We start from the raw sequence: 26,620 nt of genomic DNA on the forward strand, positions 1-26,620 counted from the left end.
CTACCTGACCCAGGAATCGGACTTCCATCTCCTGAGCTGCCAAGGATTCCCTTGTGACAGTATACAACATACAGTAAAGGCTCAACAACTTTTATTATTATTAATGTTAAAGTCAGAAAACTGCAGGTCCTTATTGTGTCCTAAAGATTCTATGTGGGTAGGTCTGGATGAATTTCAAAAAACCAACAACTTTTTTTTCTTTTTTTAGTATAAATGTGTCCCATGCAATATTTAAGATGTATTTACACTGAACAACCAAAAAAAAAAAAAAAGATACTACTTATGTGCAATTCAAATTTAATTAGGTGCTTTTTCATTTGCTAAGTATAGCAATGCTAACCATAGACATATCCTGGGAATTTCATAGGTTGTGTTAAGAGGGGTACTAGTGAGGCATGAAATGATATCAATGTTCTTTGTGTCTATAAAAGGCACACACTAAACAAAATATATTAAGTGAGAAATTTTATAGATTTTGAGTTTTCCATCTTATGATTATCTGCTGCTGCTACTGCTGCTGTGTCACTTTAGTAGTGTCCGACTCTGTGCGACCCCATAGACGGCAGCCCACCAGGCTTCCTATCCCTGGGATTCTCCAGGCAAGAACACTGGAGTGGGTTGCCATTTCCTTCTCCAGTGCATGAAAGTGAAAAGTGAAAGTGAAGTCGCTCAGTTGTGTCCGACTCCTAGCGAACCCATGGACTGCAGCCTACCAGGCTCCTCCATCCATGGGATTTTCTAGGCAAAAGTACTGGAGTGGGGTGCCATTGCCTTCTCCGATGATTATCAGCCATCTCCAAACAAACAAACAAAAAAAAGCTTTCTTTTGTATTGTTTTGTTTGTAATTTTGAGAAATTATGTCTCCATCATCTTAACCATAAATCCAAGAAATGATTTATTATTTAATATAATTAAGAAAGCAATTTCAATAACTGCTAAAATATCAGGACACAGTCCAACCATTTATTAAAATTAAATGAAATCTCCTTTCCTTTACTGAGATCTTTAAAAACTTTGAGCAGCATCTTAAAAATAGTGTTAAAAATCAGAATTAAAAGATAAATAACCTTTAAACTTTTAGGATAGTTTTAGGTTTCCAGAACAATTACAAAGATACTGTGGAGAATTCCCATGTACCCCACACCAAATTTCCCTCATTCCAAACATCTTATACATTAGCATGATACACTTGTTACAATTAACTGAAGAACTAGTCCTGACACATTAGATCAGATCAGATCAGATCAGTCATTCAGTTGTGTCCGACTCTTTGCGACCCCATGAATCGCAGCACGCCAGGCCTCCCTGTCCATCACCACACATTATTACTAACTAAAGTCTAAACTTTCTCAAATTTAATTTTCCCCTAATATCCTTTTACTATTTCAGCATACAGGATAATAAACTACATTTAGTCCAAATCTCTCAGAGTTCTTTCTTAGTTCTGAGTTTCTCAGATGACCTTGAATGGTCTGAATCAGAGATTTTATAGAATAACCCTCGTTTGAGATTTGGCAGATATTTTAGCCATGGTTAGACTGGGGCTAGAGGTTTCTGGGAGGAAGCCACAAAAGTCAACTGCTGCTTTCAGCATATATCAAGGGTACAAACTAGATGTTTTTAATTGATAACTTTTATGACTTGCTTACACAGATTCTTGGGAGTTAAATTATATGTTAATGCCTGAGCATTACCAACATATGTAGCCTGAACACTTGGACAAGAGCTTCAACTCATGAGCTTTAATTATATAAATGAATGGTATTCTAATAAGGATTTGAACATGATACAGAATGATTATATGACATCTGAAAAGTGCAAAACAAGAAGGCATTGAAACTCAGAAAAGTCTAATGTAAATATTAGAAGGGGACTTTTATGTGTCCATCAAACACATCCTATGTAGCTTAAAGACCCAAGAAACAACCTTACATGATAGCAAGGCTGAAAACCAGGAGAGACAGAATCACTGATGAGGATGAGCAGAGTAGCTGTCTTTATGCAAAGAGTGGCAGCATACAGCTCAATCTCAAGGGCCAAACATGCCAGCTGACAGTTCTTTAAGATCCTCAGGGACTTAGGCTAATTCTTTCTAGCCTGGCCCACCTTAAGCCAATCAGTGGTTCCCTCCCACCATGACCTAAGAGCTGGCACATCTCCCTTAGTACTTTAAAATACAAGAGAATTTGAACCTCGTCATTAATTCACCCAATCGTGAATTTGAAGGGGAAAAGAGTATATTATTTTGCAATTACTAATTAGATCTTCAGTGAATAAGATAAGGTTTAAAATGCCATTTTCATAGGTCAGATACAGTTTTTTGTTTTTAGTTGCTAAGTTGTTTCAGACTCATTTGTGACCCCATGGACTGTAGCCCTCAAGGCTCCTCTATCCAAGGGATTTCCCAGGCACAAATAGTGGAGTGGGTTGCCATTTCCTTCTCCATGGCATCTTCCTGACTCAGGGATCGAACCCATGTCTCCTGCTTTGCAGGCAGGTTCTTTACCGTTAGAGCCACCCAAATACAGCTGCACGTCAACAAATTCATGAGGTCCTATCTTATACTCTCAACAATCTAGCTACAGAGGCCTAGATCTGTATTTTCCAAATTCCCCAAAGGACTCTTAGACAAATACCTTTTCAAGTTATGTAGCACCCTTGGTAAACAATCTGCTGAAAAACCCATTTCCCTCTTTTTGTAAGACTCAACGCCAAACGTGGAAATTTTTAGACAGCATGTTCAACATCAACAGGACTGTTAGCAGTGTGAGAAGGGGCCAGACAGCCTTGCACCAAGCTCATAAGGTGACTGGCATCTGAGCATGCACACAGATGACACATTTTCAATTATAAAGCCCCGAAATGTTCTCCAAGATTAAACTGTGTCAGTGATTTTAAGACATGATTTACAGACAGATTCAAAAGCTAAAGATTCAGAAATATGTAGCCAATACAAGGCTCCAAGAGAGAAACAATATAACCCAAATTATTGCTTGAGTGGGTAGCAACAATTTAAACATCAAACGAAACTGCCTTAAAACACTCCTGTTATGTAAGAGGAACTTCCCCCACCTGAGTACACTTGTTCTATAGCTTCAAGCATTTTGTCTGTGCAGGTGTTACATTTCAGAGTCATAATTTGACTAATGGCATAGTTAATTTAAGGGTTTCCCAGGTGGCTCAGTGGTAAAGAATATGCATGCAAGGCAGGAGACTTGAGTTTGATCCCTGGGTCCAACAGACCCCTGGAGGAGGAAATGGCAACCACTCCAGTATTATTGCCTGGAAAATCCCATGGACAGAGGAGCCTGGCAGGTTACAGTCCATGGCAGTTTCAAAAGAATCGGACACGACTTAGTGACTAAACAGCAGTAACAACAGCTAACTTAAATAAAGAGGAGATTTTGAGAGAGCAGAGTTCAAACTCTGGGAAAGGTTATAGAAGCAAATGCTTCTTCGATAATAATAACTCTGAGATAACCTCCTGTATGAAATGAAATAAAAATAAATATGAAATTACTAAAATACCACTCCTAGAGTCACAAAATGGTTTGTGATATTTTATGCAGCATTTTTTTAAATGCATATACCTAACACATTAATATTTTTTCTTTATAAAATAAATCAAATTTTCCAACATATATATTCAAGGTCTTTCGCCAAGATTGTCATGCAAACAATTTTACAGTAATTTAAACCCACTCCAGTACTCTTGCCTGGGAAATCCCATGAACAGAAGAGTCAGGCAGGCCACAGTCCATGAGGCTGCAAAAGAGGTAGACACCACTTAACCACTAAAGAATAACAACAACAACAAAAAAATGCTTTATTTTTCTTTTGGTTGACAATATTCCAAATCATAGATGGTATCTTCAATTTAATTACAATGTAAAATGTAATATAAGTTTACCTTAAGAAAATAAATCTTGTTGCTATTGTTCAGTTGACTAACTCCTATCTAACTCTTTGTGATCTCATGGACTGAACTCCTATCTGACTATGATCTCATGGACGATAGCCCGCCAGGCCCCTCTGTTCTACACCATCTCCCAGAGTTTACTCTAAAACAAATCTGCTGCTAAGTCGCTTCAGTCATGTCCGACTCTGTGCGACCCCATAGACGGCAGCCCACCAGGCTCCACCATCCCTGGGATTCTCCAGGCAAGAATGCTGGAGTGGGTTGCCATTTCCTTCTCCAATGCATGAAAGTGAAAAGTGAAAGTGAAGTCACTCAGTTATGTCCGACTCTTCATGACCCCATGGACTGCAGCCCACCAGGCTCCTCCGTCCATGGGATTTTCCAGGCAAGGGTACTGGAGTGGGTTGGCATTGCCTTCTCCGAAAACAAATCTACATCTGATAATTTTATATAGTATTTATTCCCAACTTTGCCATTATGTGCTATACTTGATCATGTCTTGATCAAAGAATACCCTGGAAGCTCTCCTCTAAATCAACATTTCCCTGTTTTGAGATGATGGCTTTTGTTCCATGAAAACATAAACTCCTTTTTTGGTTCTGAAATTAAGTTTCATATCCTCCTGCAGTAAAATTCCTGACATCTTTGTATTCCATTTACTATGAGATAAGTTAGTTAGTGTTAGTCGGTCAGTCATGTCCAGCTCTCTTGCGACCCCATGGACTGTAGTCCACCAGTCTCCTCTGTCCATGGGATTCTCCAGGCAAGAATACTGGAATGGGTTGCCATTTCCTTCTCCAGGGGATCTTCCTGACCCACAGATTGAACCCAGGTTTCCTGTATTTCAGGTAGATTCTTTACCATCTGAGCTACCAGGGAAGACCACCCCCCTTTAAAAAACATCCCTGAGGATGCAGAAACTCACATGACAGAAGACTTGTCAGGCAAATGCATTACATTAGATCTGCACATGGAAATGTAGAAGCTCTAACTAATTATCATATTGACAGCTGATTTCCATGCAGAAATAGATTAGCTATCTTCTGTCTTATCATCCTCTTTCAACATATATCTGTGATGTAATGATTATTATATATTAAATTTTTTTCCTATATAAGACATCAACTTAGAAGTCAGGTATGCATTAATGCTTGTAAGTTCCTATTTGTACCACATCAGACCAACCTTCGTGGAGCTTGCATTCTAATGGGATTAGATATAAAAGTAAACTTGCATGCCGATAAACAGATCAGACGATTTCTGGTTTTCACACATGTTGTGAAGAAGGTCAAACAGGGTAATTGTTAGGAGAGAAATTGAGGCAGGGATCTGCTTGAGCAAAATGATCAGGAGAGGGAGAAAGATGGCCAAAGTGACTACAGCCTAACAAACAAAGGGGAGAGGGAGGAAGATGAGATAAGACAGGAAGACACTGGATGGTTTTCTGTTTGTCACTGCTCGGGTTATAAGCAAATGCAAGATGTGAGTGAATTTAAGGGAATCCTCAGGCTGTGGTGAGGATAACAAGCTTCCCAGAAGCAGAGAAAAAGCAGGGTGGCTATCTAGAGGCTTGCTGCCAAAGTTTCAGTGGTCTTGGATTATCATGATAAGAAGTGAGAGGTTCAACCAAGATAAGAAGCATCCATGCAGTTTTGAAAAATACATATAAGAAGAACTTTGGTAAGTAGTCTATCCAGCATATTATTAAACATGTCACATTCTATATATTTTCTAAATCAAAGTAAAACATTTAAAGGTTATAGAAGAATAATTAAAAATACCTTAAAGAATGACTCACATTGAGGGACTAACTCAATACTAAACACCCAAAATCTGTCCTCAACATTGAAGCCTTGCTGCTTTTGCCCTGTGGCTTCTATTATGGATGGGATGTTTGTGCCCTCCCAAAATGCATATGTTGATACCCTCACCCCTAATGGGATGTTATTTAGAGACAGGGCCTTTGGTAATTAACTAGGGTCAGATGAGGTCAGGAGGATGGGGTCCTTGTGAGGGAATTAGTGGCCTTACAAGAAGTGAAGAAAGAGACATGCTTGCACCAAGGGAAGACCATATGAAGACACAGAAGGAAAGCAGCTGTCTGCAAGTCAGGAACAGAGTCCTCATCAGGAACTGAGTCAGCTGCACCTGGACCGTGAACTTCTCAGGCTCTAGAACTATGATAAATACATGTCTGTTGTTTTAGCAATCAGACACCTCGTCTGTAGTATTTTGTAGCTGCAGCCTGAACAGACTAAGACAGTCTCATACAATGCTTTCATTTAGCGAGGTCCTTTCAGGGTCAGACTACACTCTCAAAACAGACATGCCACTGTACATGTGTTCCCTGCCTTCTGTGATTGAGGGGATATGTGTGATCTCACTTTTGAATGGGGTAAAAGTTATGCCACTTAGCAAGGTACTCATTATCTACTCAGTGCTACAAAGGAGTCTACAGATCAATGTTCTACCATCTTCCCCTGGTGATCTGCAAACAGCTTCACAAGTTCCTCTGACATCACGACATTCTCCATAACATCACACATCTGCACATTCCAACACCTGAAATCTCACTCTGCACCTGCATTTTTAGCTTTATATGTATGCAGAGCTTAGCTTCTTCATATGATGATGGCGGACTTTTCCACGTGCAGTTATCACTGCACAGTATTGAGTACCACATGGATATATTGGCATGACCCACCTGCCTGGACTGTCCTTCTCATTCATTGAAATGAATGTAGAAATAGCCTTACCCTTTGCCAAATACCCAAAGTGAAGTTACTCAGTCGTGTCCAACTCTTTGCAACCCCATGGGCTGAAGCCCACCAGGCTCCTGTGTCTGTGGGATTTTCCAGGCAAGAACACCAGAGTGGGTTGCCATTTCATTCTCCAGGGCATCTTCCCGACCCAAGGATGGAACCCAGGTCTCCCGCATTGTAGGCAGATGCTTTACCATCTGAGCCACCAGGGAAGTTCAGTAATACCCAAAGATAACTATCTTAAAAAGGACATATGTACCCCAGTGTTTATTGCAGCACTTTTTACAAAAGCCACAACATTGAAAAGCAACCTAAATGTACATCAACAGATGAATGAGCAAAGAGGATGTGGTGTGTGTATATATATATATACACACACACTACATATATGTTTGTAGTGGAATATTACTCAGCCATGAAAAGGAATGAAATTGGGTCATTGGCAGTGATGTGGATGGATCTAGAGGATGTCATACAGAGTGAAGTCAGAATGGGAAAATCAAATATTATATACTAACACATATATGGCATCTAGAAAAATGCCACAGATGAATATATACATGGGGCAGGAATAGGGATGCAGATGCAGAGAATGGACATGTGGACACTGGGTGAGAAGGGGAGGGTGGGATGAGTTGGGAGTGTGGCACTGACATATATATTCCACCATGTGTAAAACAGACAGCTGGTGGGAGCCTGCTGTATAGAACAAGGAACTCAGCCCCGTGCTCTGTGATGACCTACAGGGTGGGATGGGAAGAGGTGGGAGGGAGGCTCAAGGGAAATGGAATGTAAGTATGCTTACAGCAGACTCACTTTGTTGTACAGCAGAAACCAACACAACACCGTAAAGCAATTATACTCCAACAATAAAATAAAATTTTAAAAAAGATACATTAGCAGTAAACATGCAGGTAACAATCATCTACATATTAGGTCCAACAAATAAGAAACAGAATTCTCCCTGACAGTCCACAAAGCAACTTATTCTAAAAAGTAAGAAGAAAAGACAAGAGGCACCAAGTACAGCTAGGTAAACATAACATTAAGACAGGGACAGAAACTGTGAAACTAGCTCTGAGTTTAAGAGCATCTTCTTTGTATCAGAGCTAAAAAACTCATCCAGCCACCAAACCCTCAACCTGCCACACCTCAAATAACTAAAATGATAACTAACTGCAGGTAACAGCATATATATTTAAATGCAGATTAAAAAAAAATCACCTGAAGTGCTTCCGAGCCTAAGTGAAAATGATAAAATCAACTATTAATTCAAAAATCTGTTATGTCGCTCCCAAAATTCTTATCCTCCCTTTCAAAAGATGAAATATAGAAAAGCAACTGTAATGACTAACATGCCATAAAACTTAAAGGAATAACTCTGCTTCTATTTCCTCCCACATTCTGTTCAACTCAAGATAGCACTTTATCAGGCTGTCCTCCAGTTCTCCCCCTTGTAGGTCTGTGTCACCTCCCATTCTGTAGGCATAACTACTATTATAAAACACATTATTTGTCAGGCTACCAGGGAGCCACATAAACTCTTATTATGACACTGTGTAAATATAAAGTATTTATGCTTAGCACTGAAAGATCTTGAGTCCTAGTAGAAATTAGTGCATTCTGGCAGGGCTTCCCAGGTGGCTCAGTGGTTTAAAAAAAAAAAAAAAAACCCACCTGCCAAGCAGGAGATGTGGGTTCAATCCTTGGGTTGGGAAGATCCCCTGGAGGAGGAAATGGCAACCCACTCTCGTATTCTTGCCTGGGAAATCCCATGGACAGAGGAGCCATGAGGACTGTAGCAAGCATCAGAGATGACTGAGTGACTGAACAACAAGTAGAACTGGCAGATGGGAGGAAGGAAAGGGAAGATTTCAGACGTGTAATGGGGACCCAGCAGCACTGCCATCTGACTTTGAAATCCAGGTTTGAAAAGGACAGAAGTAGCTACTCTGCAATTAGAGAAAACGCCTGAACTACTGGAATGCATGAGTGCTCAGTTGCTTCAGTCATGTCTGACTCCTTGCAACCCTATGGACTGTTAGCTCGCCAGGCTCCTCTGCCCATGGGATTCTCCAGGCAAGAACACTGCAGTGGGTTGCCATGCCCTCCTCCAGGGGATCTTCCCAACCCAGGGATTGAACCCATGTCTCCTGCATCTTCTGCACTGCAGGCAGATTCTTTACCACTAAGCCACCGGGAAACACCAAGCTACTGGAGAGGGGCACATCACTTGACTCTTGAAGTAGCATGTTGCTTGCCACTATTTATAACTTATTACTCTTTCAAAACTCATATTCAGTCCAGTTTGTTGACTGAATGGTTTAATCAGTGAACAACTGACCAGCCCGTTAAAAAAAAGCTGTGTTGCCAAAGGCAGTTTAAGCTGCCTGCTCTTTCTCACTTAAAATACCCACACTACTTCACAGATATTAGCAAATTCCCACCCCATGTATCAGAGCTCTCCAGGACACACTGTCTCGTGTGTCCAGTCTGCATGTGTACAAGAAGATGAGGTGTCACCAAGTGTCAATTTCCCACAGTCACCCTCTTGGTCCATCCCCTCACACTCTGCTTCTTTCTAGGGTTCACGTGTATAAATGAGAAGCACCTCATAATTTGTCTCAACTGCTGAAACAGGAAATATATAATCACTACACAATCTATCAGGGTATCCCAGATGGTGCTAGTGGTAAAGAACCTGCCTGCCAATGCAAGAGACATAAGAGACACAGGTTCAATTCCTAGGAAGATCCTCTAGAGAAAGAAACGGCAACCCACTCCAGTATTCTTGACTGGAGAACCCCATGGACAAGAGAAGCCTGGCAGGCTACAGTCCATGGGATCATAAAGAGTCAGACATGACTGAAGTAACTTGGCACACACATACAATTAATCACACAGCCTTCTCTCAGCTGCAAAAAGACTTTAGATTTATGAGGAGGAAAAAAAAGGATCACACCTGAGACTGCTAAAAGCAGCAAGCCAAACCATAATTAGCATCTCCTCTCGGGTACCTATAACTTTGCTACTCACTAAGAAATGTTCTCAATGACGCATATTAACTCCCCTTCCTTCAAAAGTCATATAAGAATAGAGAACAAACTAAAGATTTTTTTTTGCTGTAACTTACACATGATTTCTTCCTATTGGCAGGCTACAGTTACAGTGATAAGAATTCTGTGAAATTTTGTTCCAAGTATTTAAGGAAATGTGCTCAAAAAAAAAAAAAAAAAAAAAAAAGGAAGCCAGCTATGGTTCACACTTCTAAAACTGTTCTGATAAAGCCTTCCAGGCGCCAGACTCGGCAGCCCACCAGGAGAGAAAATAATATTCTGGGGACATTTCTACAGACTTCAATCTCTGAGGAACAATAGGGCTTCATTCTGTTTCCCTTTTAAGCAGCAAGTATCTGTGCAAAAAAAGAAAACAAAATAGAGGGAAATTTTTTTTGAGCCAATTTGGTATAATGTATAATTTCTGAAGAGCTATAAAGAAAGAACAGGAATTACTTCCACTGATGGGTAAAGGAGAACTCTTCCTTTAGGCGATACCCAATGGCATGAAATGTGTCTTTACAACCATCAGAGAATTGGGCATTTTATAACACTATTAGTAACGGAGGTCAGAGACTTAGTCTGAAAACACAAGAAAATCTTCTGATTTCAATTCATGAAAATCCAAAAAAAAAAAAAAAAGGTCATCCTATTTTTGAAGCACATTGAAAGTTCCAGGAAATAAATTTTATACTTAACTGCTTATTATGATTCAGCCTCCCAAAGCATTTTCTTATGAATTATCATCTCACATTCACAAAAGCCCTGTGAATTTTGATCCCAATGAGAAAAAGCCAAAATAGGCACAGATGCACAAGGTTACAATAGAAAGCCAGTACCAAGCACAACCTGGATGCCAAAACTCGGAACTCTAATCCAGTGTCCCCTCTAGAGCGCCACAGTGCTGAGTATCCCAAACAAGCCAAACGCAAAGAAATCTTAGTTTACAAAGCATTTTAGATGATGGGAACAAAAGTATGCATATAGTTCACTATGATTAGCAGAGTGTTTACCATGTGCCAACTATTGTCCTAGGATTTTAGAATCAGTGATAAAAAGGGACTGATGACCAATGTGGAGTGGGAGTGGGGAGAAGCATGGTCCTAAATGACAGCGGTCCCCAAACTTGTAGGCAGCAGGGACTGGTTTTGTGGAAGACAACTCTTCTTAGGGGTGAAGGGGTTTGGTTTCAGGATGTTCCTCATAAAGATCTCATAACTAAGACCCCTTGTATGTGGAATTCACAACAGGGTTTGCACTCCTATGAGAATCTAAGGCCTCCACTGATTGGATAGGATGTGGAGCTCAAGCGGTAATGCAAGTGATGGGGAGCAACTGTATATACAGATGAAGCGTCACTCAACTTGTGCACCACTCACCCTCAGCTGTGCGGCCTGGTTCCTAACAGGCCACGGATTGGTGCTGCTTGGTGGCCTGGGGATGGGGGCCCCTGCTATATGATTACATGTACTCTATACATGATACACGTAGATACATGTGTATGTAAGCATACGATTACTAAACTACTAAAGTAATTGAAGTCCAGTAGTATATGAGGTTCTCTGCTATGTATTTTAAATCCATACTCTTAATTTGCCCACACAACAACCTGAAGACACAGGAATTACTATTTCCCTTCCACCAACCATGACACTCAGTGGTAACCTACCCACTCACTGAAAAATGGAAAAGTTGAGCTAAGAACTCCATCTTGTTGAGATACAACTATTAAGCTATTCCCTCCATGTGTTCCACTGGTGTCTTTACTGCTGAGACACAAAGAAGCAGAGAACAGAATGTTTCTGTAAAGAATTCTTTCTAAGAAACGGGGATATACTGAATTCTGCTTTAAAAATAACAGTTCAAAAAGTGACGGAAAAACTGATAAAACATAGCAAAGCATAATATTATTACAATGACAGGTAATACAAATCAGGAAATAGACAAATAGAACAACTGAGAAATGTACAGAAGATACAAAAAGATAATTCACCAAAGAATTAGGAGTGTATCATAAATGTATAAAATACTTAACTTCAGCATGAAATTCAGCAAGAAGCAGGTTAAACCACAGGAAAACATGATACTTCCTTTGTTTAACTGGAAATTGTTACTTAAATTATAATATCCAGTGTTATAGGGGAAATTGACACACTCCTGCCTGGCCTGAAGAAATATAAATTTTAGAATGTTTCTGGAAGACAATGTGATAAAATGTATCAACAACCCTGAAAACATCCAGTTCTAAGAAAGTAATCTAGAGAAAATGACCTGATGAAAACTATGTTGCTTTAATTATAGCACCCTATATACCACTCTAAAATGAAAACGCCATCAACTTCCAAAACTGGCAAGTTATTTAACACACTGATGTTATATAAAGGTATGGAAAACAGACACTAAAAATATGAGAAACACTGTCTCATATGTTAAAAGGTAACAAAACAGAATATGAGAAATCTTCTAAATTTCAAAATGTATATGGGTTAGCATTTCTGCTAAAAATACACTCATTTTGGTGGCTTGATATCATGAATGAACTTTAGCTTCTGTAAATCAATCCTTTAGTTTCCAAATTTTAAAGAGCATGCCTTTTTCTCTTTTTGAAAATAGAAAATAATCACAAAACATTATTTGAAAAGAGAAACATATTTCGCTAATGTGCTGCAGAGTTCTCAAGAAGACAACTTGCTAAAATTATTAACACTCAATACATCTCTCAAAGTTAAAAGCAGGGACAATCTAGGCATGGCACTGATTAGAATATGTGCAATATACACTCCGTGAATGATGAACTCTGTTAACTTTAAATGAGGTTCACTAATATATTAGGTTCTCTGTTACGCATTTTAAATCCATACTCTTAATGAACTTAAGTCCATACTCTTAAGTCCATACTCTTACTTGGAGAAGGCAATGGCACCCCACTCCAGTACTCTCGCCTGGAAAATCCCATGGACAGAGGAGCCTAGTAGGCTGCAGTCCATGGGGTCGCTAAGAGTCGGACACGACTGAGCAACTTCCCTTTCACTTTTCACTTTAATGCATTGGAGAAGGAAATGGCAACCCACTCCAGTGTTCTTGCCTGGAGAATCTCAGGGACAGGGAAGCCTGGTGGGCTTCCGTCTATGGGGTCGCACAGAGTCACTGAAGTGACTTAGCAGCAGCAGTGCCTCTTAATTTGCCCATACAACAACCTGAAGACACAGAAATCACTGTTTCCCCCCTCCATCAACTATGACACTAGTGGTAACTTATTCACTCACTAAAAAATGGAAAAGGAGAGTGAAGAATTTGTCTTGTTGCGATATAACTATTAAGCTATTCAGCTAAGTAATGAAACTTATCCCAAAGCCAATAGATAATATTAATTGCAAAAATTTAAGGGCACAATTTTTTTTTTCTGTATAGTGATGTATTATATTACCAAGCTATATTTTGTGGGGAGATAATATATAAAGAATGAAACACTTGAAACTCTGCCATAAATACTACGTTCTTGTATTTGTATGGCTATGTGAGTGAGTATGTATACAGTTTTTTGCCTTGATTTTCTTCTTAACCTTCAGGACCATGAATATTGTCCATATAATCAACTCTTCTTTGAAAAGGCAACTCACAGCTACATAATATTCTTTTGGATAAAGGAGCCATTGCATGCCTATACATCTACTATGCATTTAACATTATAATAAGTCCCCTACATACAAATTTTGAAGTTGCAAACTTTCAAAGATGCAAGTGTGCATGCCAGGCCCCATATGCCAACTGTTGTACTGCTGTCGTTGTTTGGTTGCTCAGTCATGTCCGTCTCTTTGCAACCCCATGGACTGCAGCAAGCCAGGCTCTCCTGTCCTTCACCATCTCTAGGAACTTGCTCAAACCCATGTCCAATGAGTCAGTGATGCCATCTAACCATCTCATCCTCTGCTGTCCCGTATCCTCCTACCTTCCGTCTTTACCAGCATCAGCGTCTTTTCTAATGAGTCAGCTCTTCTCATCAGGTGGCCAAAGTATTGAGCTTCAGCTTCAGCATCAGTCCTTCCAATGAATATTCAGGATTAATTTCCTTTAGGATTGACTGGTTTAATCTCCTTGTAGTCCAAGGGACTCTCAAGAGTCTTCTCCAACACCACAGTTCAAAAGCATCAACTATTCAATGCTCAGCCTTCCTTATGGTCTAACTCTCACATCCATACATGACTACTGGAAAAACCATAACTTTGACTATATGGACCTTTGTCAGCAAAGTAATATTGCACGGTATTACTGTACTTTTCAAGGTACTGTAAGATTTAAAATGTTTTCTTTACTTTTTTTCTATGTACATACTATTTTTGTAAAAAATATTACAAACCTATTATAGTACAGATTAGCAACAGGGCCTTCCCTGATGGCTCAGTGTTAAAGAATCCGCCTGCTTACCCAGGAGACATGGGCCCAATCCCTGGATTGGGAAGATCCCCTGGAAAAGGAAATGGCAAACCACTCCAATATTCTTGCCTGAAAAATTCCATGGACAGAGGAGCCTGGCGGCCTACAGTCCATTGGGGTGGCAAGAGAGTCATGCATGACTTAGCAACTAAATAACAACTATCAATATACAGCTGACTGTTATTTGGGTACCTAGCCTAACTGTTGAACTTAGGAACATGCTCTCAGACAGAACTCATTTGCATGTAAAAGACTTACTGTATATGCTTTTCCAACTCAACTCAAGTTGGACAGTCTGATCCACACACTACAAGTCCCGGTCTTCCTGCACTACCTTCCATGTCCTGGGTAAATGTGACATGATTCCTACCATCTCTCAGACTATCTATATGATACTGATCTCACCTGTCTGCCTCTCAGGAGGACTCCTCCGCCTCCTCCTACAGTGACTCCAAAACTACCATTTCAGCCACCAGTGAGGAATGTGTTAGAAACAAGAGGCTGAATTTCAGCTCTTTTATATTTGGAAGACTTGGTTTGCTGCCAAAGAAATTGCTCTTCCTGGAAATTAAATTATTCTGTGTTACTGAAGGTAATGACCGCTATGTTACTCTAATGTTTGAAAGTCCAAATAAAATATTTGAGAGAGAAGAATAAAATATATTTTAAGAAGTGAGCTTTTTTTCTTTTTTTTTTTTTTTTAGTTTGAATAGTCATGCTTGGAGTCAAATCAAACATCATGTCTATTTGGAAATTCAGTTTTGTCTTCTTTCTTGACAGTGTCCATTATTGCTCTTATTCAAAGTTAAAACATGAAACAACACCCAAACTCTAATTATTTACTGAGGTAGAAAATGCTGTGAGTAATAGCAAGCATGGGGTATCATTTATACACCCTTTGGGAAGTCAGATTTTGACACTGTCCTTTTTATGCCCAATTCACATCACTTACAAGACCATCCAATTACTGGCAGTCCAAGTCTGGCATGGGGAGTAGGGAGAAGTGAGTTATTTTTAAGTTGGCAATACATAAATCAGCTGAATTTCACTGACCATACTCTCTATAAATAAGCCAGGGTATTGGACATTCCCCTGGTAATTCCTGATATAGTGTCAAAATACCATCAAATACTTAAAGAACTCAACCACCAACCAAAATATCGCTAAAGATACTACGCCAAGAATTCTACGACTAGAATTCTTTATAAACCATGTCAATAAAGGGAATACAATTTCCATATTTGTGATATTTCCTTCCAGGTGAAGGGAACTTAATTAATGTAACATTTCCAGTCTCTCCCTAGCCCTTGGCTTTCTCTGTCTCTGAAGTATAAAGGAAATGGCTTGGCTAGCTGCTTCTTTTCTTCCTCTGGAGAACTCCCTACCTGCAGAGAGCAAGGCTTGGTCTCTAGGACTCAGAGCCACCTCTGTCCCTGTGGAAGAGAGGAAGGAAGGCCAAATTCTGGGGCTGTTATTCAGCATCACATCAAGCTATAACTAATCAAAATGGATATTTCCCTCCATGGTGGCCACCCCTTTATCCCTTTTTCCTTCCCACATCCCAACTTTTTTCAGGATCAGAGAGGGCTGGAGAGGAGGGCTGATATTTATTGGGATCCTTAGAGATACCGCCAATTCACATTTCTGCACATTTATCATCTGATGTAAATGCATATCTTTCTGTGATTGATGTTGTTGCATATTTAAGGGAGAGAAGATTTCAATAAGCATTATAAGATTATTGAAATGCTTCTAAACCAAAAGATTTAGAACACGTGTACAAAATGCATTCTTCTTAATACATATAGATTGAATCAAGTGTCTAATGACAGTTGTGAAAGCAACATCTATTAAGTAAAAAGTGTTATTAATGAAAAATCTCCAGTCCTCCCCTGTGAAGGATAAATGTAATAACTAATTTCGATGATAGAATTAACTGTTCCTCACCATCTAATGCTATAAACTACATATCCCATTTTAATACATTCCATATCATTCACAACTCATAGAAACTTTGATACTTAGAGTAACTTAACCAAACATAATTGGCTTACCCACTTACTTTGATCCAAAAACCAAAGGTCTTTTATGACAACATGAATTTTACTCTGGTAACTTATAATTAGCAATTCCCACAACAATGCATAAATTTGAACATAAACACCTACATTTTTTGTCAAAATGTTTCTCTGACTGAGGATGAATTAGTCTCCTATTACACGGGTCACATTCTGTAACAAATTCTAAGATTCACCCAAGTGTTATTATCATAAGGATTATGTTGAAGGTATCTGTTCCACTTCGCAGGAGCTGGACAGAATCAAACCCACAGGAGTTCAGCACTTCCCTGAAGCAACCAAGAGTGAAAGAACAAGGCAAAATGTCCATTTATCATCAAAAAGGTACCAAAGGGCCCACACTTCCCCTCCCCCCGCCAAGAACAGGACTGTAATTGGAGGTGGGCTGGGTCCTCTCTGTGTGTAACAAATTTAGCCATTTAAGTTTCCTTTTTCCTTGTCACAATGATGTTATGATGGGATTTACGCTCTGTGGTTCTAAACAGAGCAGCTGCTTAATATTTGACCTCACAGAGAAGGACACTTATTAAACTGTCTATAATATTCCTGGTACAATGTTAATCTTTGTCGAATATTTGGCTTTAATCAGGTGAATAGAATAATATTAACAGGGTGTGAAAATTTTGCAATTTCTGACTGAGAATCTTTTTAAATTAAATTAAGATTGGAATCTTTTTAAGTAATGGTGCTAGGGGATATAATTTGCTTCTCTTTTAGCCTAACTATTATATATTTTGATATGTAAAGGACTGGCATATTGTAAAGTAGAAAAATTCTATTTTAAATGCAAATCTTCATAATAAAGCAATAATACAAAAGTAGTAGAGGAAGAACATATCTAACAGTTTTTGTTAGAGAGGGTCGTGGCTTTTATATCACACTTAATATATAAATGTATTATTACATAATAAATGTACATAATACTATATGATAATTATACAAAATTACATGAATGTATTATGTTATAAATACATAATATTTAAGTACTCATCTTAATATGGAGATACCTATCTTTTATATTTATACAAATATTTATAATTATAAGCCACTTACACACTTATTTCACCCTCACACTGGCTCTTTGAGATTTCTTGTCTTATTTTACTCCTTTAAAATTAAAACATACAAAGATATTATATATCATTACTAATTATATTCCCCATGCTGGACCTTTCATTCTCATGACTCAGTTATTGTGCTTGTTTAATTATTTAATGTAGTATATACTTCTGCTTTATTGACTATGCCAAAGCCTTTAACTGTGTGGATCACAATAAACTGTGGAAAATTCTGAAAAAGATGGGAATACCAGACCTCCTGACCTGCCTCTTAAGAAACCTATATGCAGGTCAGGAAGTAACAGTTAGACCTGGACATGGAACAACAGACTGGTTACAAATAGGAAAAGTAGTACATCAAGGCTGTATATTGTCACCCTGCTTATTTAACTTATATGCACAGTACATCATGAGAAACGCTGGGCTGGAAGAAGCACAAGCTGGAATCAAGATTGCCGGGAAAAATTTCAATAACCTCATATATGCAGATGACACCACCCTTATGGCAGAAAGTGAAAAAGAACTAAAAAGCCTCTTGATGAAAATGAAAGAGGAGACTGAAAAAGTTAGCTTAAAGCTCAACATTCAGAAAATGAAGATCATGGCATCTGGTCCCATCACTTCATGGCAAAGAGATGGGGAAACAATGGAAACACTGTCAGACTTTATTTTTGGGGACTCCAAAATCACTGCAGATGGTGACTGCAGCCATGAAATTAAAAGACGCTTACTCCTTGGAAGGAAAGTTATGACCAACCTAGATAGCATATTCAAAAGCAGAGACATTACTTTGCCAACAAAGGTCCATCTAGTCAAGGTTATGGTCTTTCCAGTGGTCATGTATCAATGTGAGAGTTGGACTGTGAAGAAAGCTGAGCACCGAAGAATTGATGCTTTTGAACTGTGGTGTTGGAGAAGACTCCTGAGAGTCGCACGGACTGCAAGGATATCCAACCAGTCCATCCTAAAGGAAACCAGTCCTGGGTGTTCATTGGAAGGACTGATGTTGAGGCTGAAACTCCACTACTTTGGCCACCTCATGCGAAGAGTTGACTCACTGGAAAAGACCCTGATGCTGGAGGGATTGGGGGCAGAAGGAGAAGGGGTCAACAGAGGATGACATGGCTGGATGGCATCACTGACTCGATGGACATGAGTTTGGGTGAACTCCGGGAGTTGGTGATGGACAGGGAGGCCTGGAGAGCTGCAATTCATGGCGTCGCAAAGAGTCAGACATGACTGAGCAACTGAACTGAACTGAACTGATACTTATGCATAGGACCCATTTTACAGTTGAAAACCTGAGCTAAAAATTGAGAATCACATAAATGGCCAAGGACACACAGCTTAATAAGAGACATAGCTGGGATCCTTCCAAAACCAGTACTCTCTCTCACCTTTGCACCTATTCAAAGCAGAATCCATAACAGCATTATACTATGATAAATAATTCTAATATCATACATAAATATATTATAATATGAACTACGTATATCTGTTATAGGGCAAAACCCAACCTCTTCTCTAGAAATATACCTCTGATCTCAGATAACAATTAATGGAATAATAAGTTCCAATATATGTAATACATTTCACAGATAACTATTCAGGAATTTACCAAGGGACATAGGTGAATACTTGCCTAAGATGGAAAGCTTCTAGGGAGCATTTTTTCACTTATTTAGTCATTATTTGCAATTTACTAAAAATTAATTGATGCAGAGTATAACTTCAATACCCTAATAGAGCTAAGACTTCCTACAAATCAATTAACCATGATACAGAGCTTGAAATTACACTCAGCTGCTATGTGATCAAAAGATAAACAACTGGAGGTGTCAAAACTATATGTTTTTGTTATGAGTCTTAACATTTTTCATGGACTAAAAGCACAGTATGATAAAACATTTCTGTGAGTTTCCTGGGCTGGAGGTACTGTTTATGAATATAATTGGCTTCATTAAAGCCAACCAAGCAGTTTATTAATCAGTAAGCTAGACTGGCACAGGATGTGAAAGAAATTCTTTTATGTATGATATGTTTAAGATTTTATATTAACATAAAAGCTATTGATTTGACATATAGTAAACTTGAAGCCAGCAACACGTATAAGGAACTATTCTCACTCAAATTAACTTTTCATTCATATCCAAATGTTCCTTATCATAAAGCTATCAAAGTACCATAGTCCTAAGAATACATTCGCAATACGGGCCATGAAAACCATCATGGACAGCAACTGAAGAATTTGTCATGAAAATCATCATGGACACCAACTGAAGAATTTGTCACGAAAACCATCATGGATATCAGCTGAAGAATTTGTCTTGAAGGTGTGTTTCAGCCAGCAAATATCCATTGTACTACAACTTGGATGGAAGTACTAGATTTACAAAGACCTACAGGTCTTCTGAACTACATGTATTGAAGTTAGGTACTCTCAACTATATGTCACCTTTTATTAATAAAAATAAAAATCTTTATAAAAATAAACACTTTTAAGTGTCTATTTAAAATCCTAGCACCAATCCCCCACTAAATAAATTAAAATAAAGGTAACACAGAGAAACAACTATAAGGGGGTACTCATATCTTCTAGGGTAAATTAACAGAATAAGAAATTAAAAAAAAAAATTTGGCAGCTCAAAATGGCAACAGTTCCTGTTTTAGTTCAACTAAGTTGTTACAACCAGATATAGTGACCAGACAAACCATACCTCACTTTATGGAGCAACAAATTAAAATAAATTACTCTAAATGTAACTTTAGTATTTTCTTACATGAAAACAACCTGATGAAACTACTCTGGAGAATTCTTCAACAATTTCACATAAATGCATACCATATAAAAGAGAACTTTGAAAAAGCACAACAGAAACTGCCAAGTTCTATAACATTGTCAGGAAAAATACTTAGTATTCACTTGTATGCCAAAAGTAATGTTATATTTGAGAATACTATAACTTCATTTTTAATTGTAAAGGCCATGATGTGATACTATCCTGAGAAGTGATTTAACAAAATTATAATCAACTAATTCAACTAATATCATCAGAATTCCATTTTTCTCTCTGATGAATTATTTCAGTGACAGAAAGAGAAATTGGCTTGTGTTCTAATTGTGAAAGACATGAAGTTGCTGGAGATACCGTAATTTGACAGTGTGTGACTATTATTTCAAACAATGAAAATACTAGTGACATCTCTAATGATTAAGCTCTACAACGACACAAACATACACCAAATTAAATAACGCCTTTCCACAAGGCTATGACAATTTTATTAGAGCAACGACCTCCTGTACTCCCTACAATTTCCATTCAATCAAGTACTATCATTTGCAACCCACAATATAACATAAGACTCACGCACCCAATACATGCAGTTTTATCCACACCCATAAGCTGCTCTCCGTGAACACATGGAGGCACAGAGTAATCTCTACTAGTCCTTTAGGAATCATGTTTAAACCTGAAACACGAGATTCAAAAGGAAAGTGAAAGGAGAGACATGAATGTGTACTTCACCGACTGCTTCTTTTTGCAAGAAATTTGATATGAAAACAATGCAACAAGCACAAGAGTGTGCTTGAAGTGCTCTTGGAAAGTTTTCTGAATGTGAATAAGGTGAAACTAAAGCAATATTGGTTAAAAAAAATCACAATCGTCCATTAACTGGAGCCACAAAGATCTTGCTAGTCTTTCTGTGATGCTGAGATATGTTAGCTGTATAATCACAGGTCTCCCAAATATCAGCATTTAACCCCAAATGCAATCATTTTCATTCATACCCTGAGATCATGAAATCTACAGACCAGTGAGAATGCCACTGAATGATCTCCCCAAAACATTAAAAAAATGGGTCCTGGATGTGGCAAAGAGATTTCACCGTGCTTTAGAGCATCGAGTCCATATTAGAAGATGCCTGCCCCTATCTGTCATACTTCTCACAGAGCCAGCTCCCCAAACCAGACACAGGTGCACTCCTATAATTCCATTTGAGTCATATCCACCACTTTTTCCATGGGATTTTAAAAGTGGCGCAGCTCTAAAGCCTCTTAGTCCTGCAGGTGAAGTACTAACAGCGAAGAGATGAACTGAACTACCCTAAGTAGCGGATGGTAGTTTAAAGCTGCTGATGGAAGGGTGCACAATGATATAACTCTTAGGTAGTTTGAGCACCTCCCTATTTAAGTCGTTGCAGAAAATTGCAAGCATCTCAAATATTCGTCACCTAGTTCCCAAAAGTGAAAACAGATACAGATCAGGCCTGATACCATGGTTAGGAGGAAACGCTTCTCTAAACCAACATATCCTCTTGGTAACATCAGGCATGAATGTTAAAAACCCCTTTCAGAGCCAAAGCGAACCAGATCAGTTCGGGGGGAGGGGGGACCCACCATGGAATAACAACGCGCCCCTCTTTTCCCCCACACCCTTCCCTATCCCCAACATTTGCAGGGAAAACACAACTTTAGGTATTTTCAGAAGTAACTGTTCATGGTGGGAACCACACACACACCCCAAAACCTCTCAGACTTGTTTTCCTACCACACAGACCAGGGAGGCTGCACCACCTCTCTAGCGACTTAATTCTGAACGTAGTGGCTGGAACCAGCTGAGCAGCCATCGATGGAAACACATTACACACCAGAATGAGAGGAAGGTCGGCGAACAAGAAAAGCAGCTGTGCTTTCGGCCATTAATTACCGGTCACCCAAATATCGCCTAGCAGCCTCCCACCCACATGCACAGCGTTCCGAACCTGGGTATCAGGCGGCGCTTCCCGGAGCTTCGCTATCTATTGTCAGGACGCAGAAGCCCCCGAAACCTGGGAATCGAGCTGAAAACGCTGCCTCTGAAACAGCTAAATATAGACCCAAGGGGCTCTGGGTCTGGCAAGCAGCGGGAGATGGGAGAAACAGCCATGGACGCATATGACTAAGTATTTCCATTTTGTTCTAGCCAAACATCGTAATGACATTGAACATAAGGGCAAGACTGGAGGGGAGTCCTCCCCACCCCCACCCGTCTTCTCCCGTATATTAGGGACGTCATGAATGCCACGGGTAGGTTCGGGAGGGTGGCGGGGAGCAGTATTGTTGGTGTTGCCCTATATACGCCTCCTCCGGGGGAGATGGGTGGCGGGGAGGGGAGCACGCAGTAAGCCACTCGGCAACCGCTCCGAGAAAGGGACTAACCCCGGCCCCCAGCTCCAGGCTCGGCCGTCTTCCGAGTGAGGGGACCCAGCACGATCGCGGTCCTCCCCCGGCCAGGAGCCGCCGAGGAGCAACCTCCACCGGTGGGGAGGAGGAGCACGACGCCGAGCGGGATGCGCCTGGCCCCAGCCGCCCGGCCAAGGCAACTCACCGAACGGCGCGGCGCCGGATTGCCTCTTCGCGAACATGCACTCGCCGCCAGCGACAGCTCCTCAGTCCGGGGAGAGGCGTGCGCGCCGCCGCCCGGCTTCAGGGCAAGGTCCTGACCTTGCCCAACTGCAGCATCTTCCGCTTTTGTTGTCTGAGCGCGGCCGCGGGACAAGTGATGCCGGCGGGGAGCAGGGGCGAGCGCCGCGGGGGAGAGGCGGCTCCCCGACGCGAGTGCGCGGCGCCCGGCCCGGCGGCCCCTCCGAGCGCAGCGCGTGCAGCGCCCCCTGCCCGGCTTCCCGGGCTCCGCGGGCTCGGGGCTCCTGCGGGCTCCCGCGGGCTGCTGCGGGCTCCTGCGGGCTCCTGCGTGCTCCGGGCGCCGCCGGCCGGGCCGGGAAAGCCGCAGCCGCCGCCGCGCCCGCCGCTCCGCTCGGCCGGTTGCCGCCGCGGGCGCGAGCCTGGGGCCGCCGCGGCGCCCGGCGCCGAGCGCTCCCGTGCTGCGCCCCGCGCGCGGCCCGCGCCACCTGTGCCGCCGCCGCCGCCGCCGCCGAGGGCGAGGCTCCTCCCGCGGCGCGCGGCAGCCTCAGCCTCCACCTATGCCTCGGCGGCCGGCTCGGGCGCCCGGCTCGTGAGGCAGCGTCCGCCCCGCCGCCCGGACCTGCCCCGGGTGCCGAGCATGCCCAGTGCCGCCGCCGGAGCGCCGCGCTTCGCCGTGCGCATTCCACTTCTCCTTGTTTTCGCGGCAGCAGCGGGGGAGAGGGGAGGAGGCCGCGGGTTGCGAGAGGGCCGAGCATCCTTGGGAACGCACATCCCGGCCCTCAGATGGGTGGATGCTCGCGAACCCGGCTAAGGCTGGAAGGGACCTGAAGAAGGCCTGGAACCCCGGGTTGGACCGATGCTCAAAAGGGCCGGTTCCTTCATGTACGTGCAACATGCTGACAGTTTATTGTGTGGCAGATGTCAGCATGCAAAACAAAAGCAGGGATGGAAAGGGTTCTAAGGGAGCAGGTGTGTGCGTTAGGGCCAGCGGCAGGCTAACTGTGCCTGAGCTGGGTGGAGATGGAGTCTCTCAAATCCTGTGGTTCTAGACCAAACATTGCCAGGACAGCCACCTCCGATCTCCCCACGGCGTCTGTCCCATCTTCCCGTCACTTCCAGTGCTTCGATGAAACATGCTGTTCGCGGGTGGAGAGACTTTGTCCTTAAATGAAATCCCTTTGATTTGGAACCTGGAATGTGTGTAACTTCCTGCTAGAAAGACTTGTCTAGTCTGGAACTTGAAGAGACCGTAATGCTATACTCCCCTCCTCCCTCTTCCTTCAGCGCCCCCTCTTCTTTCTTCCAACTTTGGCACTTCGGCCACCTCGTCTTCCTCCTCCTCGCCCCGCCCCACCCCCCACCTCCCAGTCTAAGATGAAAACCCTTACCCGTTGCTTCCCCCAAAGTTTCCCTATACCCCCTGCATCGTTCTCTGCATTTTCAGCTTGTTTTTCTGTGTCACCTCCTGGTTTGACAGCCGATTGACTCCTTTGGGGACTTCTCTCTACCTCTCTTGCTGTGAAATACAGCAAGTAGAAATCACCGCAGTGAATAGTGAAAGTCTTGTTAGAAAACAAGACCCTTGACTTGTGCCCAGGAGGTCCTCTGGGCCTTCACCCGCGTCCTCTCTTTCAAAAGTCATGACTGGACTCGGTCCTATTGCAATTACAAGACTTAAGACAGGCACAGTGCACCGTGCCCGGGGACCAGGGCAAACGCGCTTCCTAATAATGCCACAGCGCACCATCCCTGACCCTGTGGATCCCAGACTGACTGTGGTTATGAGTTTCTCCACTCTCCCCCTCCCCGGCGCTGGTTTCCGGAGACACACATAGACATGAGAGCCAGGAAATTGTCATCAGAGGTCTTTGAGGGGCTTGTGATTCTCAGAAAGAGTTGCTCTTTTGTGTCAAAAGAGATAATCCAACAAAGATAAATGACCTGAATATTTATCCCGGGCTATTCTCTAGTATTCTTTGGAGGAAGTTAATATAATTTGAAGAGCAGAGGAGGAAAGCTTAAACAGGTTTGCAATGGTCAGTTTCATCACACTCTTTTGCGACCCCATGGACTGTAGCCCACCAGGCTTCTCTGTCCATGGGATTTCTCAGGCAAGGATACTGGAGTGGGTTGCCATCTCCTCCTCCAGGGGATCTTCCAGACCCAGGCATGGAATCCGCATCTCCTGTATTGGCAGGCAGATTCTTTAGCCCTGAGCCACCAGGGATGTCCTTTAAACAGGTTAAATAAATAGAAACAAATGAATGGGGCAGCATATTAAGCAAGGACCTTTAACAACAGTGAAAATACTCATTTTTAACTCTCCTACCTCAGAGCAGGGCAGGCATTGTTATACATAGGCTTGGTCTCACCTGCAAAAGTAGTCCTCCAGCCTGGCTCCAAGTTTAAGGCCAGCTCTGTGTTAAAATACTTCGGACTCCTCTGAGGGAGGACACTGCAGGGCCATTTTCAGCAGATGTTGAACTGTATTTTTTATTTCAGGTCTCAGAAAGGCAGTTCAATTACTGTGGAGTATTTGGTACAAGACAAATTAGCAGCACTGTATCCATTAGGCCACATTATGTTTTAAAGGATGTTCTTTGTTTTCACCATTGCTTTGGTCAGATTTATGGCGGGAAATTTTAACTGTGCCTTTTTGCATCTGTATACTATTTGAATCTTTTAACTCAGGAAGTCTTGGAGGGTATGCAAACTTGGAGGGTAGGTCAGTTACACTTTGGATTAAATCTGAGATAAGTGTATAGATATCATCCATAGAAAATATATGCGTCTTTTATGAATATATAGGTCTAAGTTAGAAACGTAATTTTCTACAGTTTTTTTAGTTGTTTTTTTTTTTTTTTTAGTTGTTTTTGAGATGAGCAATAGCAAACCCTGTTCACTAATTGTACACCTTGGAAATGACCCATAGGCAGTTCTTATAGGCTTCTTTAAAGGGCAGGTGATCTCTGTTCTTCTAACATAATGTGCACTTTAAGATATTAGTAAATCCACAATTTGAAAATATTGAAAAATAAAAACGATACTGAGTCGTGTTCCATCTCGGAATGACTCACTGCTGCCATCTTTTGCCTCTTACTTACAGATAGTTTCTGTAAAAAGGAATAATCTGAATTCTCTAGTTCACTATGAGACCAAAAATTATTAACTCATTATTTTCAGGTTGTAGTATTCAATGCTGAAAGAGAAATCTTTACTTTTTCTTCTGTGTATACATCAAAAGAGTTGTGTGTTCAGAAATCACATCTAAATATTGAAAGTTCTACCTCTTGATTTTTCAAATCACTTCAAAATTTGAAGCAAATAGGTTTTTCATCAGGTTGGGAAGATCCCCTGGAGAAGGGAAAGGCTGCCCACTCCAGTATTCTGGCCTGGAGAATCCCATGGACTATATAATCCAAGGGGACACAAAAAGTCAGACAGGACTGAGTGACTTTCACTTTCATGTTTTACATGGGAATTTTATTCATTGTTTTTAGGAATAAGACCAAATAGTTTAAAATATTCTTATACATGAATGTATCATTTTTTATAAGTTAAAGTATGCCCATTCTAGGAGAGTGACACTTGTTTGATTGAAATGATTTAAATATAGCAATGTTACTTGCCTTGAGGTTCAAAGAGAAGATAATATTCCTGTAATTTTTAAAGTGAATTAATCATTGAAAAACAACTAGAAATTCCTCAAGTTGGAATGTTAAACTATGAGTGATTGTTGTTGCTGCCCAGCACTTACATAGGAGTAGTGATGACACTCCTTTAAAATTTACGATTTAAATTTTAAATAAAATTCTTTAAAATAGGAACATTGTACACATATATATTTGTTGTTGTTGTTTAAGTCACTAAGTTGTATCTGACTCTTTTGTGACCCCATGGACTGTCTC

The 26,620-nt window shown here is 41.1% G+C and overlaps 1 protein-coding gene and 1 pseudogene across 2 annotated transcripts in view; one reads left to right on the plus strand and one right to left on the minus strand.

Moving 5' to 3' along the window:
- CTNND2 (catenin delta 2) overlaps positions 1-22,814 on the minus strand; it is a 1,106,103-nt gene extending 1,083,289 nt beyond the window's left edge. For both annotated transcript variants that reach the window (XM_086362482.1, XM_086362480.1), the window contains exon 1: positions 22,678-22,814. In XM_086362482.1, the coding sequence (XP_086218608.1) occupies positions 22,678-22,714 (37 nt within the window). In that variant the 5' untranslated portion in view covers positions 22,715-22,814. The remainder of the gene's footprint in view (positions 1-22,677) is intronic.
- On the plus strand, positions 22,037-23,787 carry LOC147350095 (uncharacterized; annotated as a pseudogene).
- The last annotated feature ends 2,833 nt before the right edge of the window (positions 23,788-26,620 follow it).

The sequence above is a fragment of the Bos grunniens genome, chromosome 20 (assembly GCF_055505025.1).
Source record: "Bos grunniens cultivar Pamir isolate PY7600 chromosome 20, Bosgru_T2T1.0, whole genome shotgun sequence".
Classification (NCBI taxonomy): domain Eukaryota; kingdom Metazoa; phylum Chordata; class Mammalia; order Artiodactyla; family Bovidae; genus Bos; species Bos grunniens.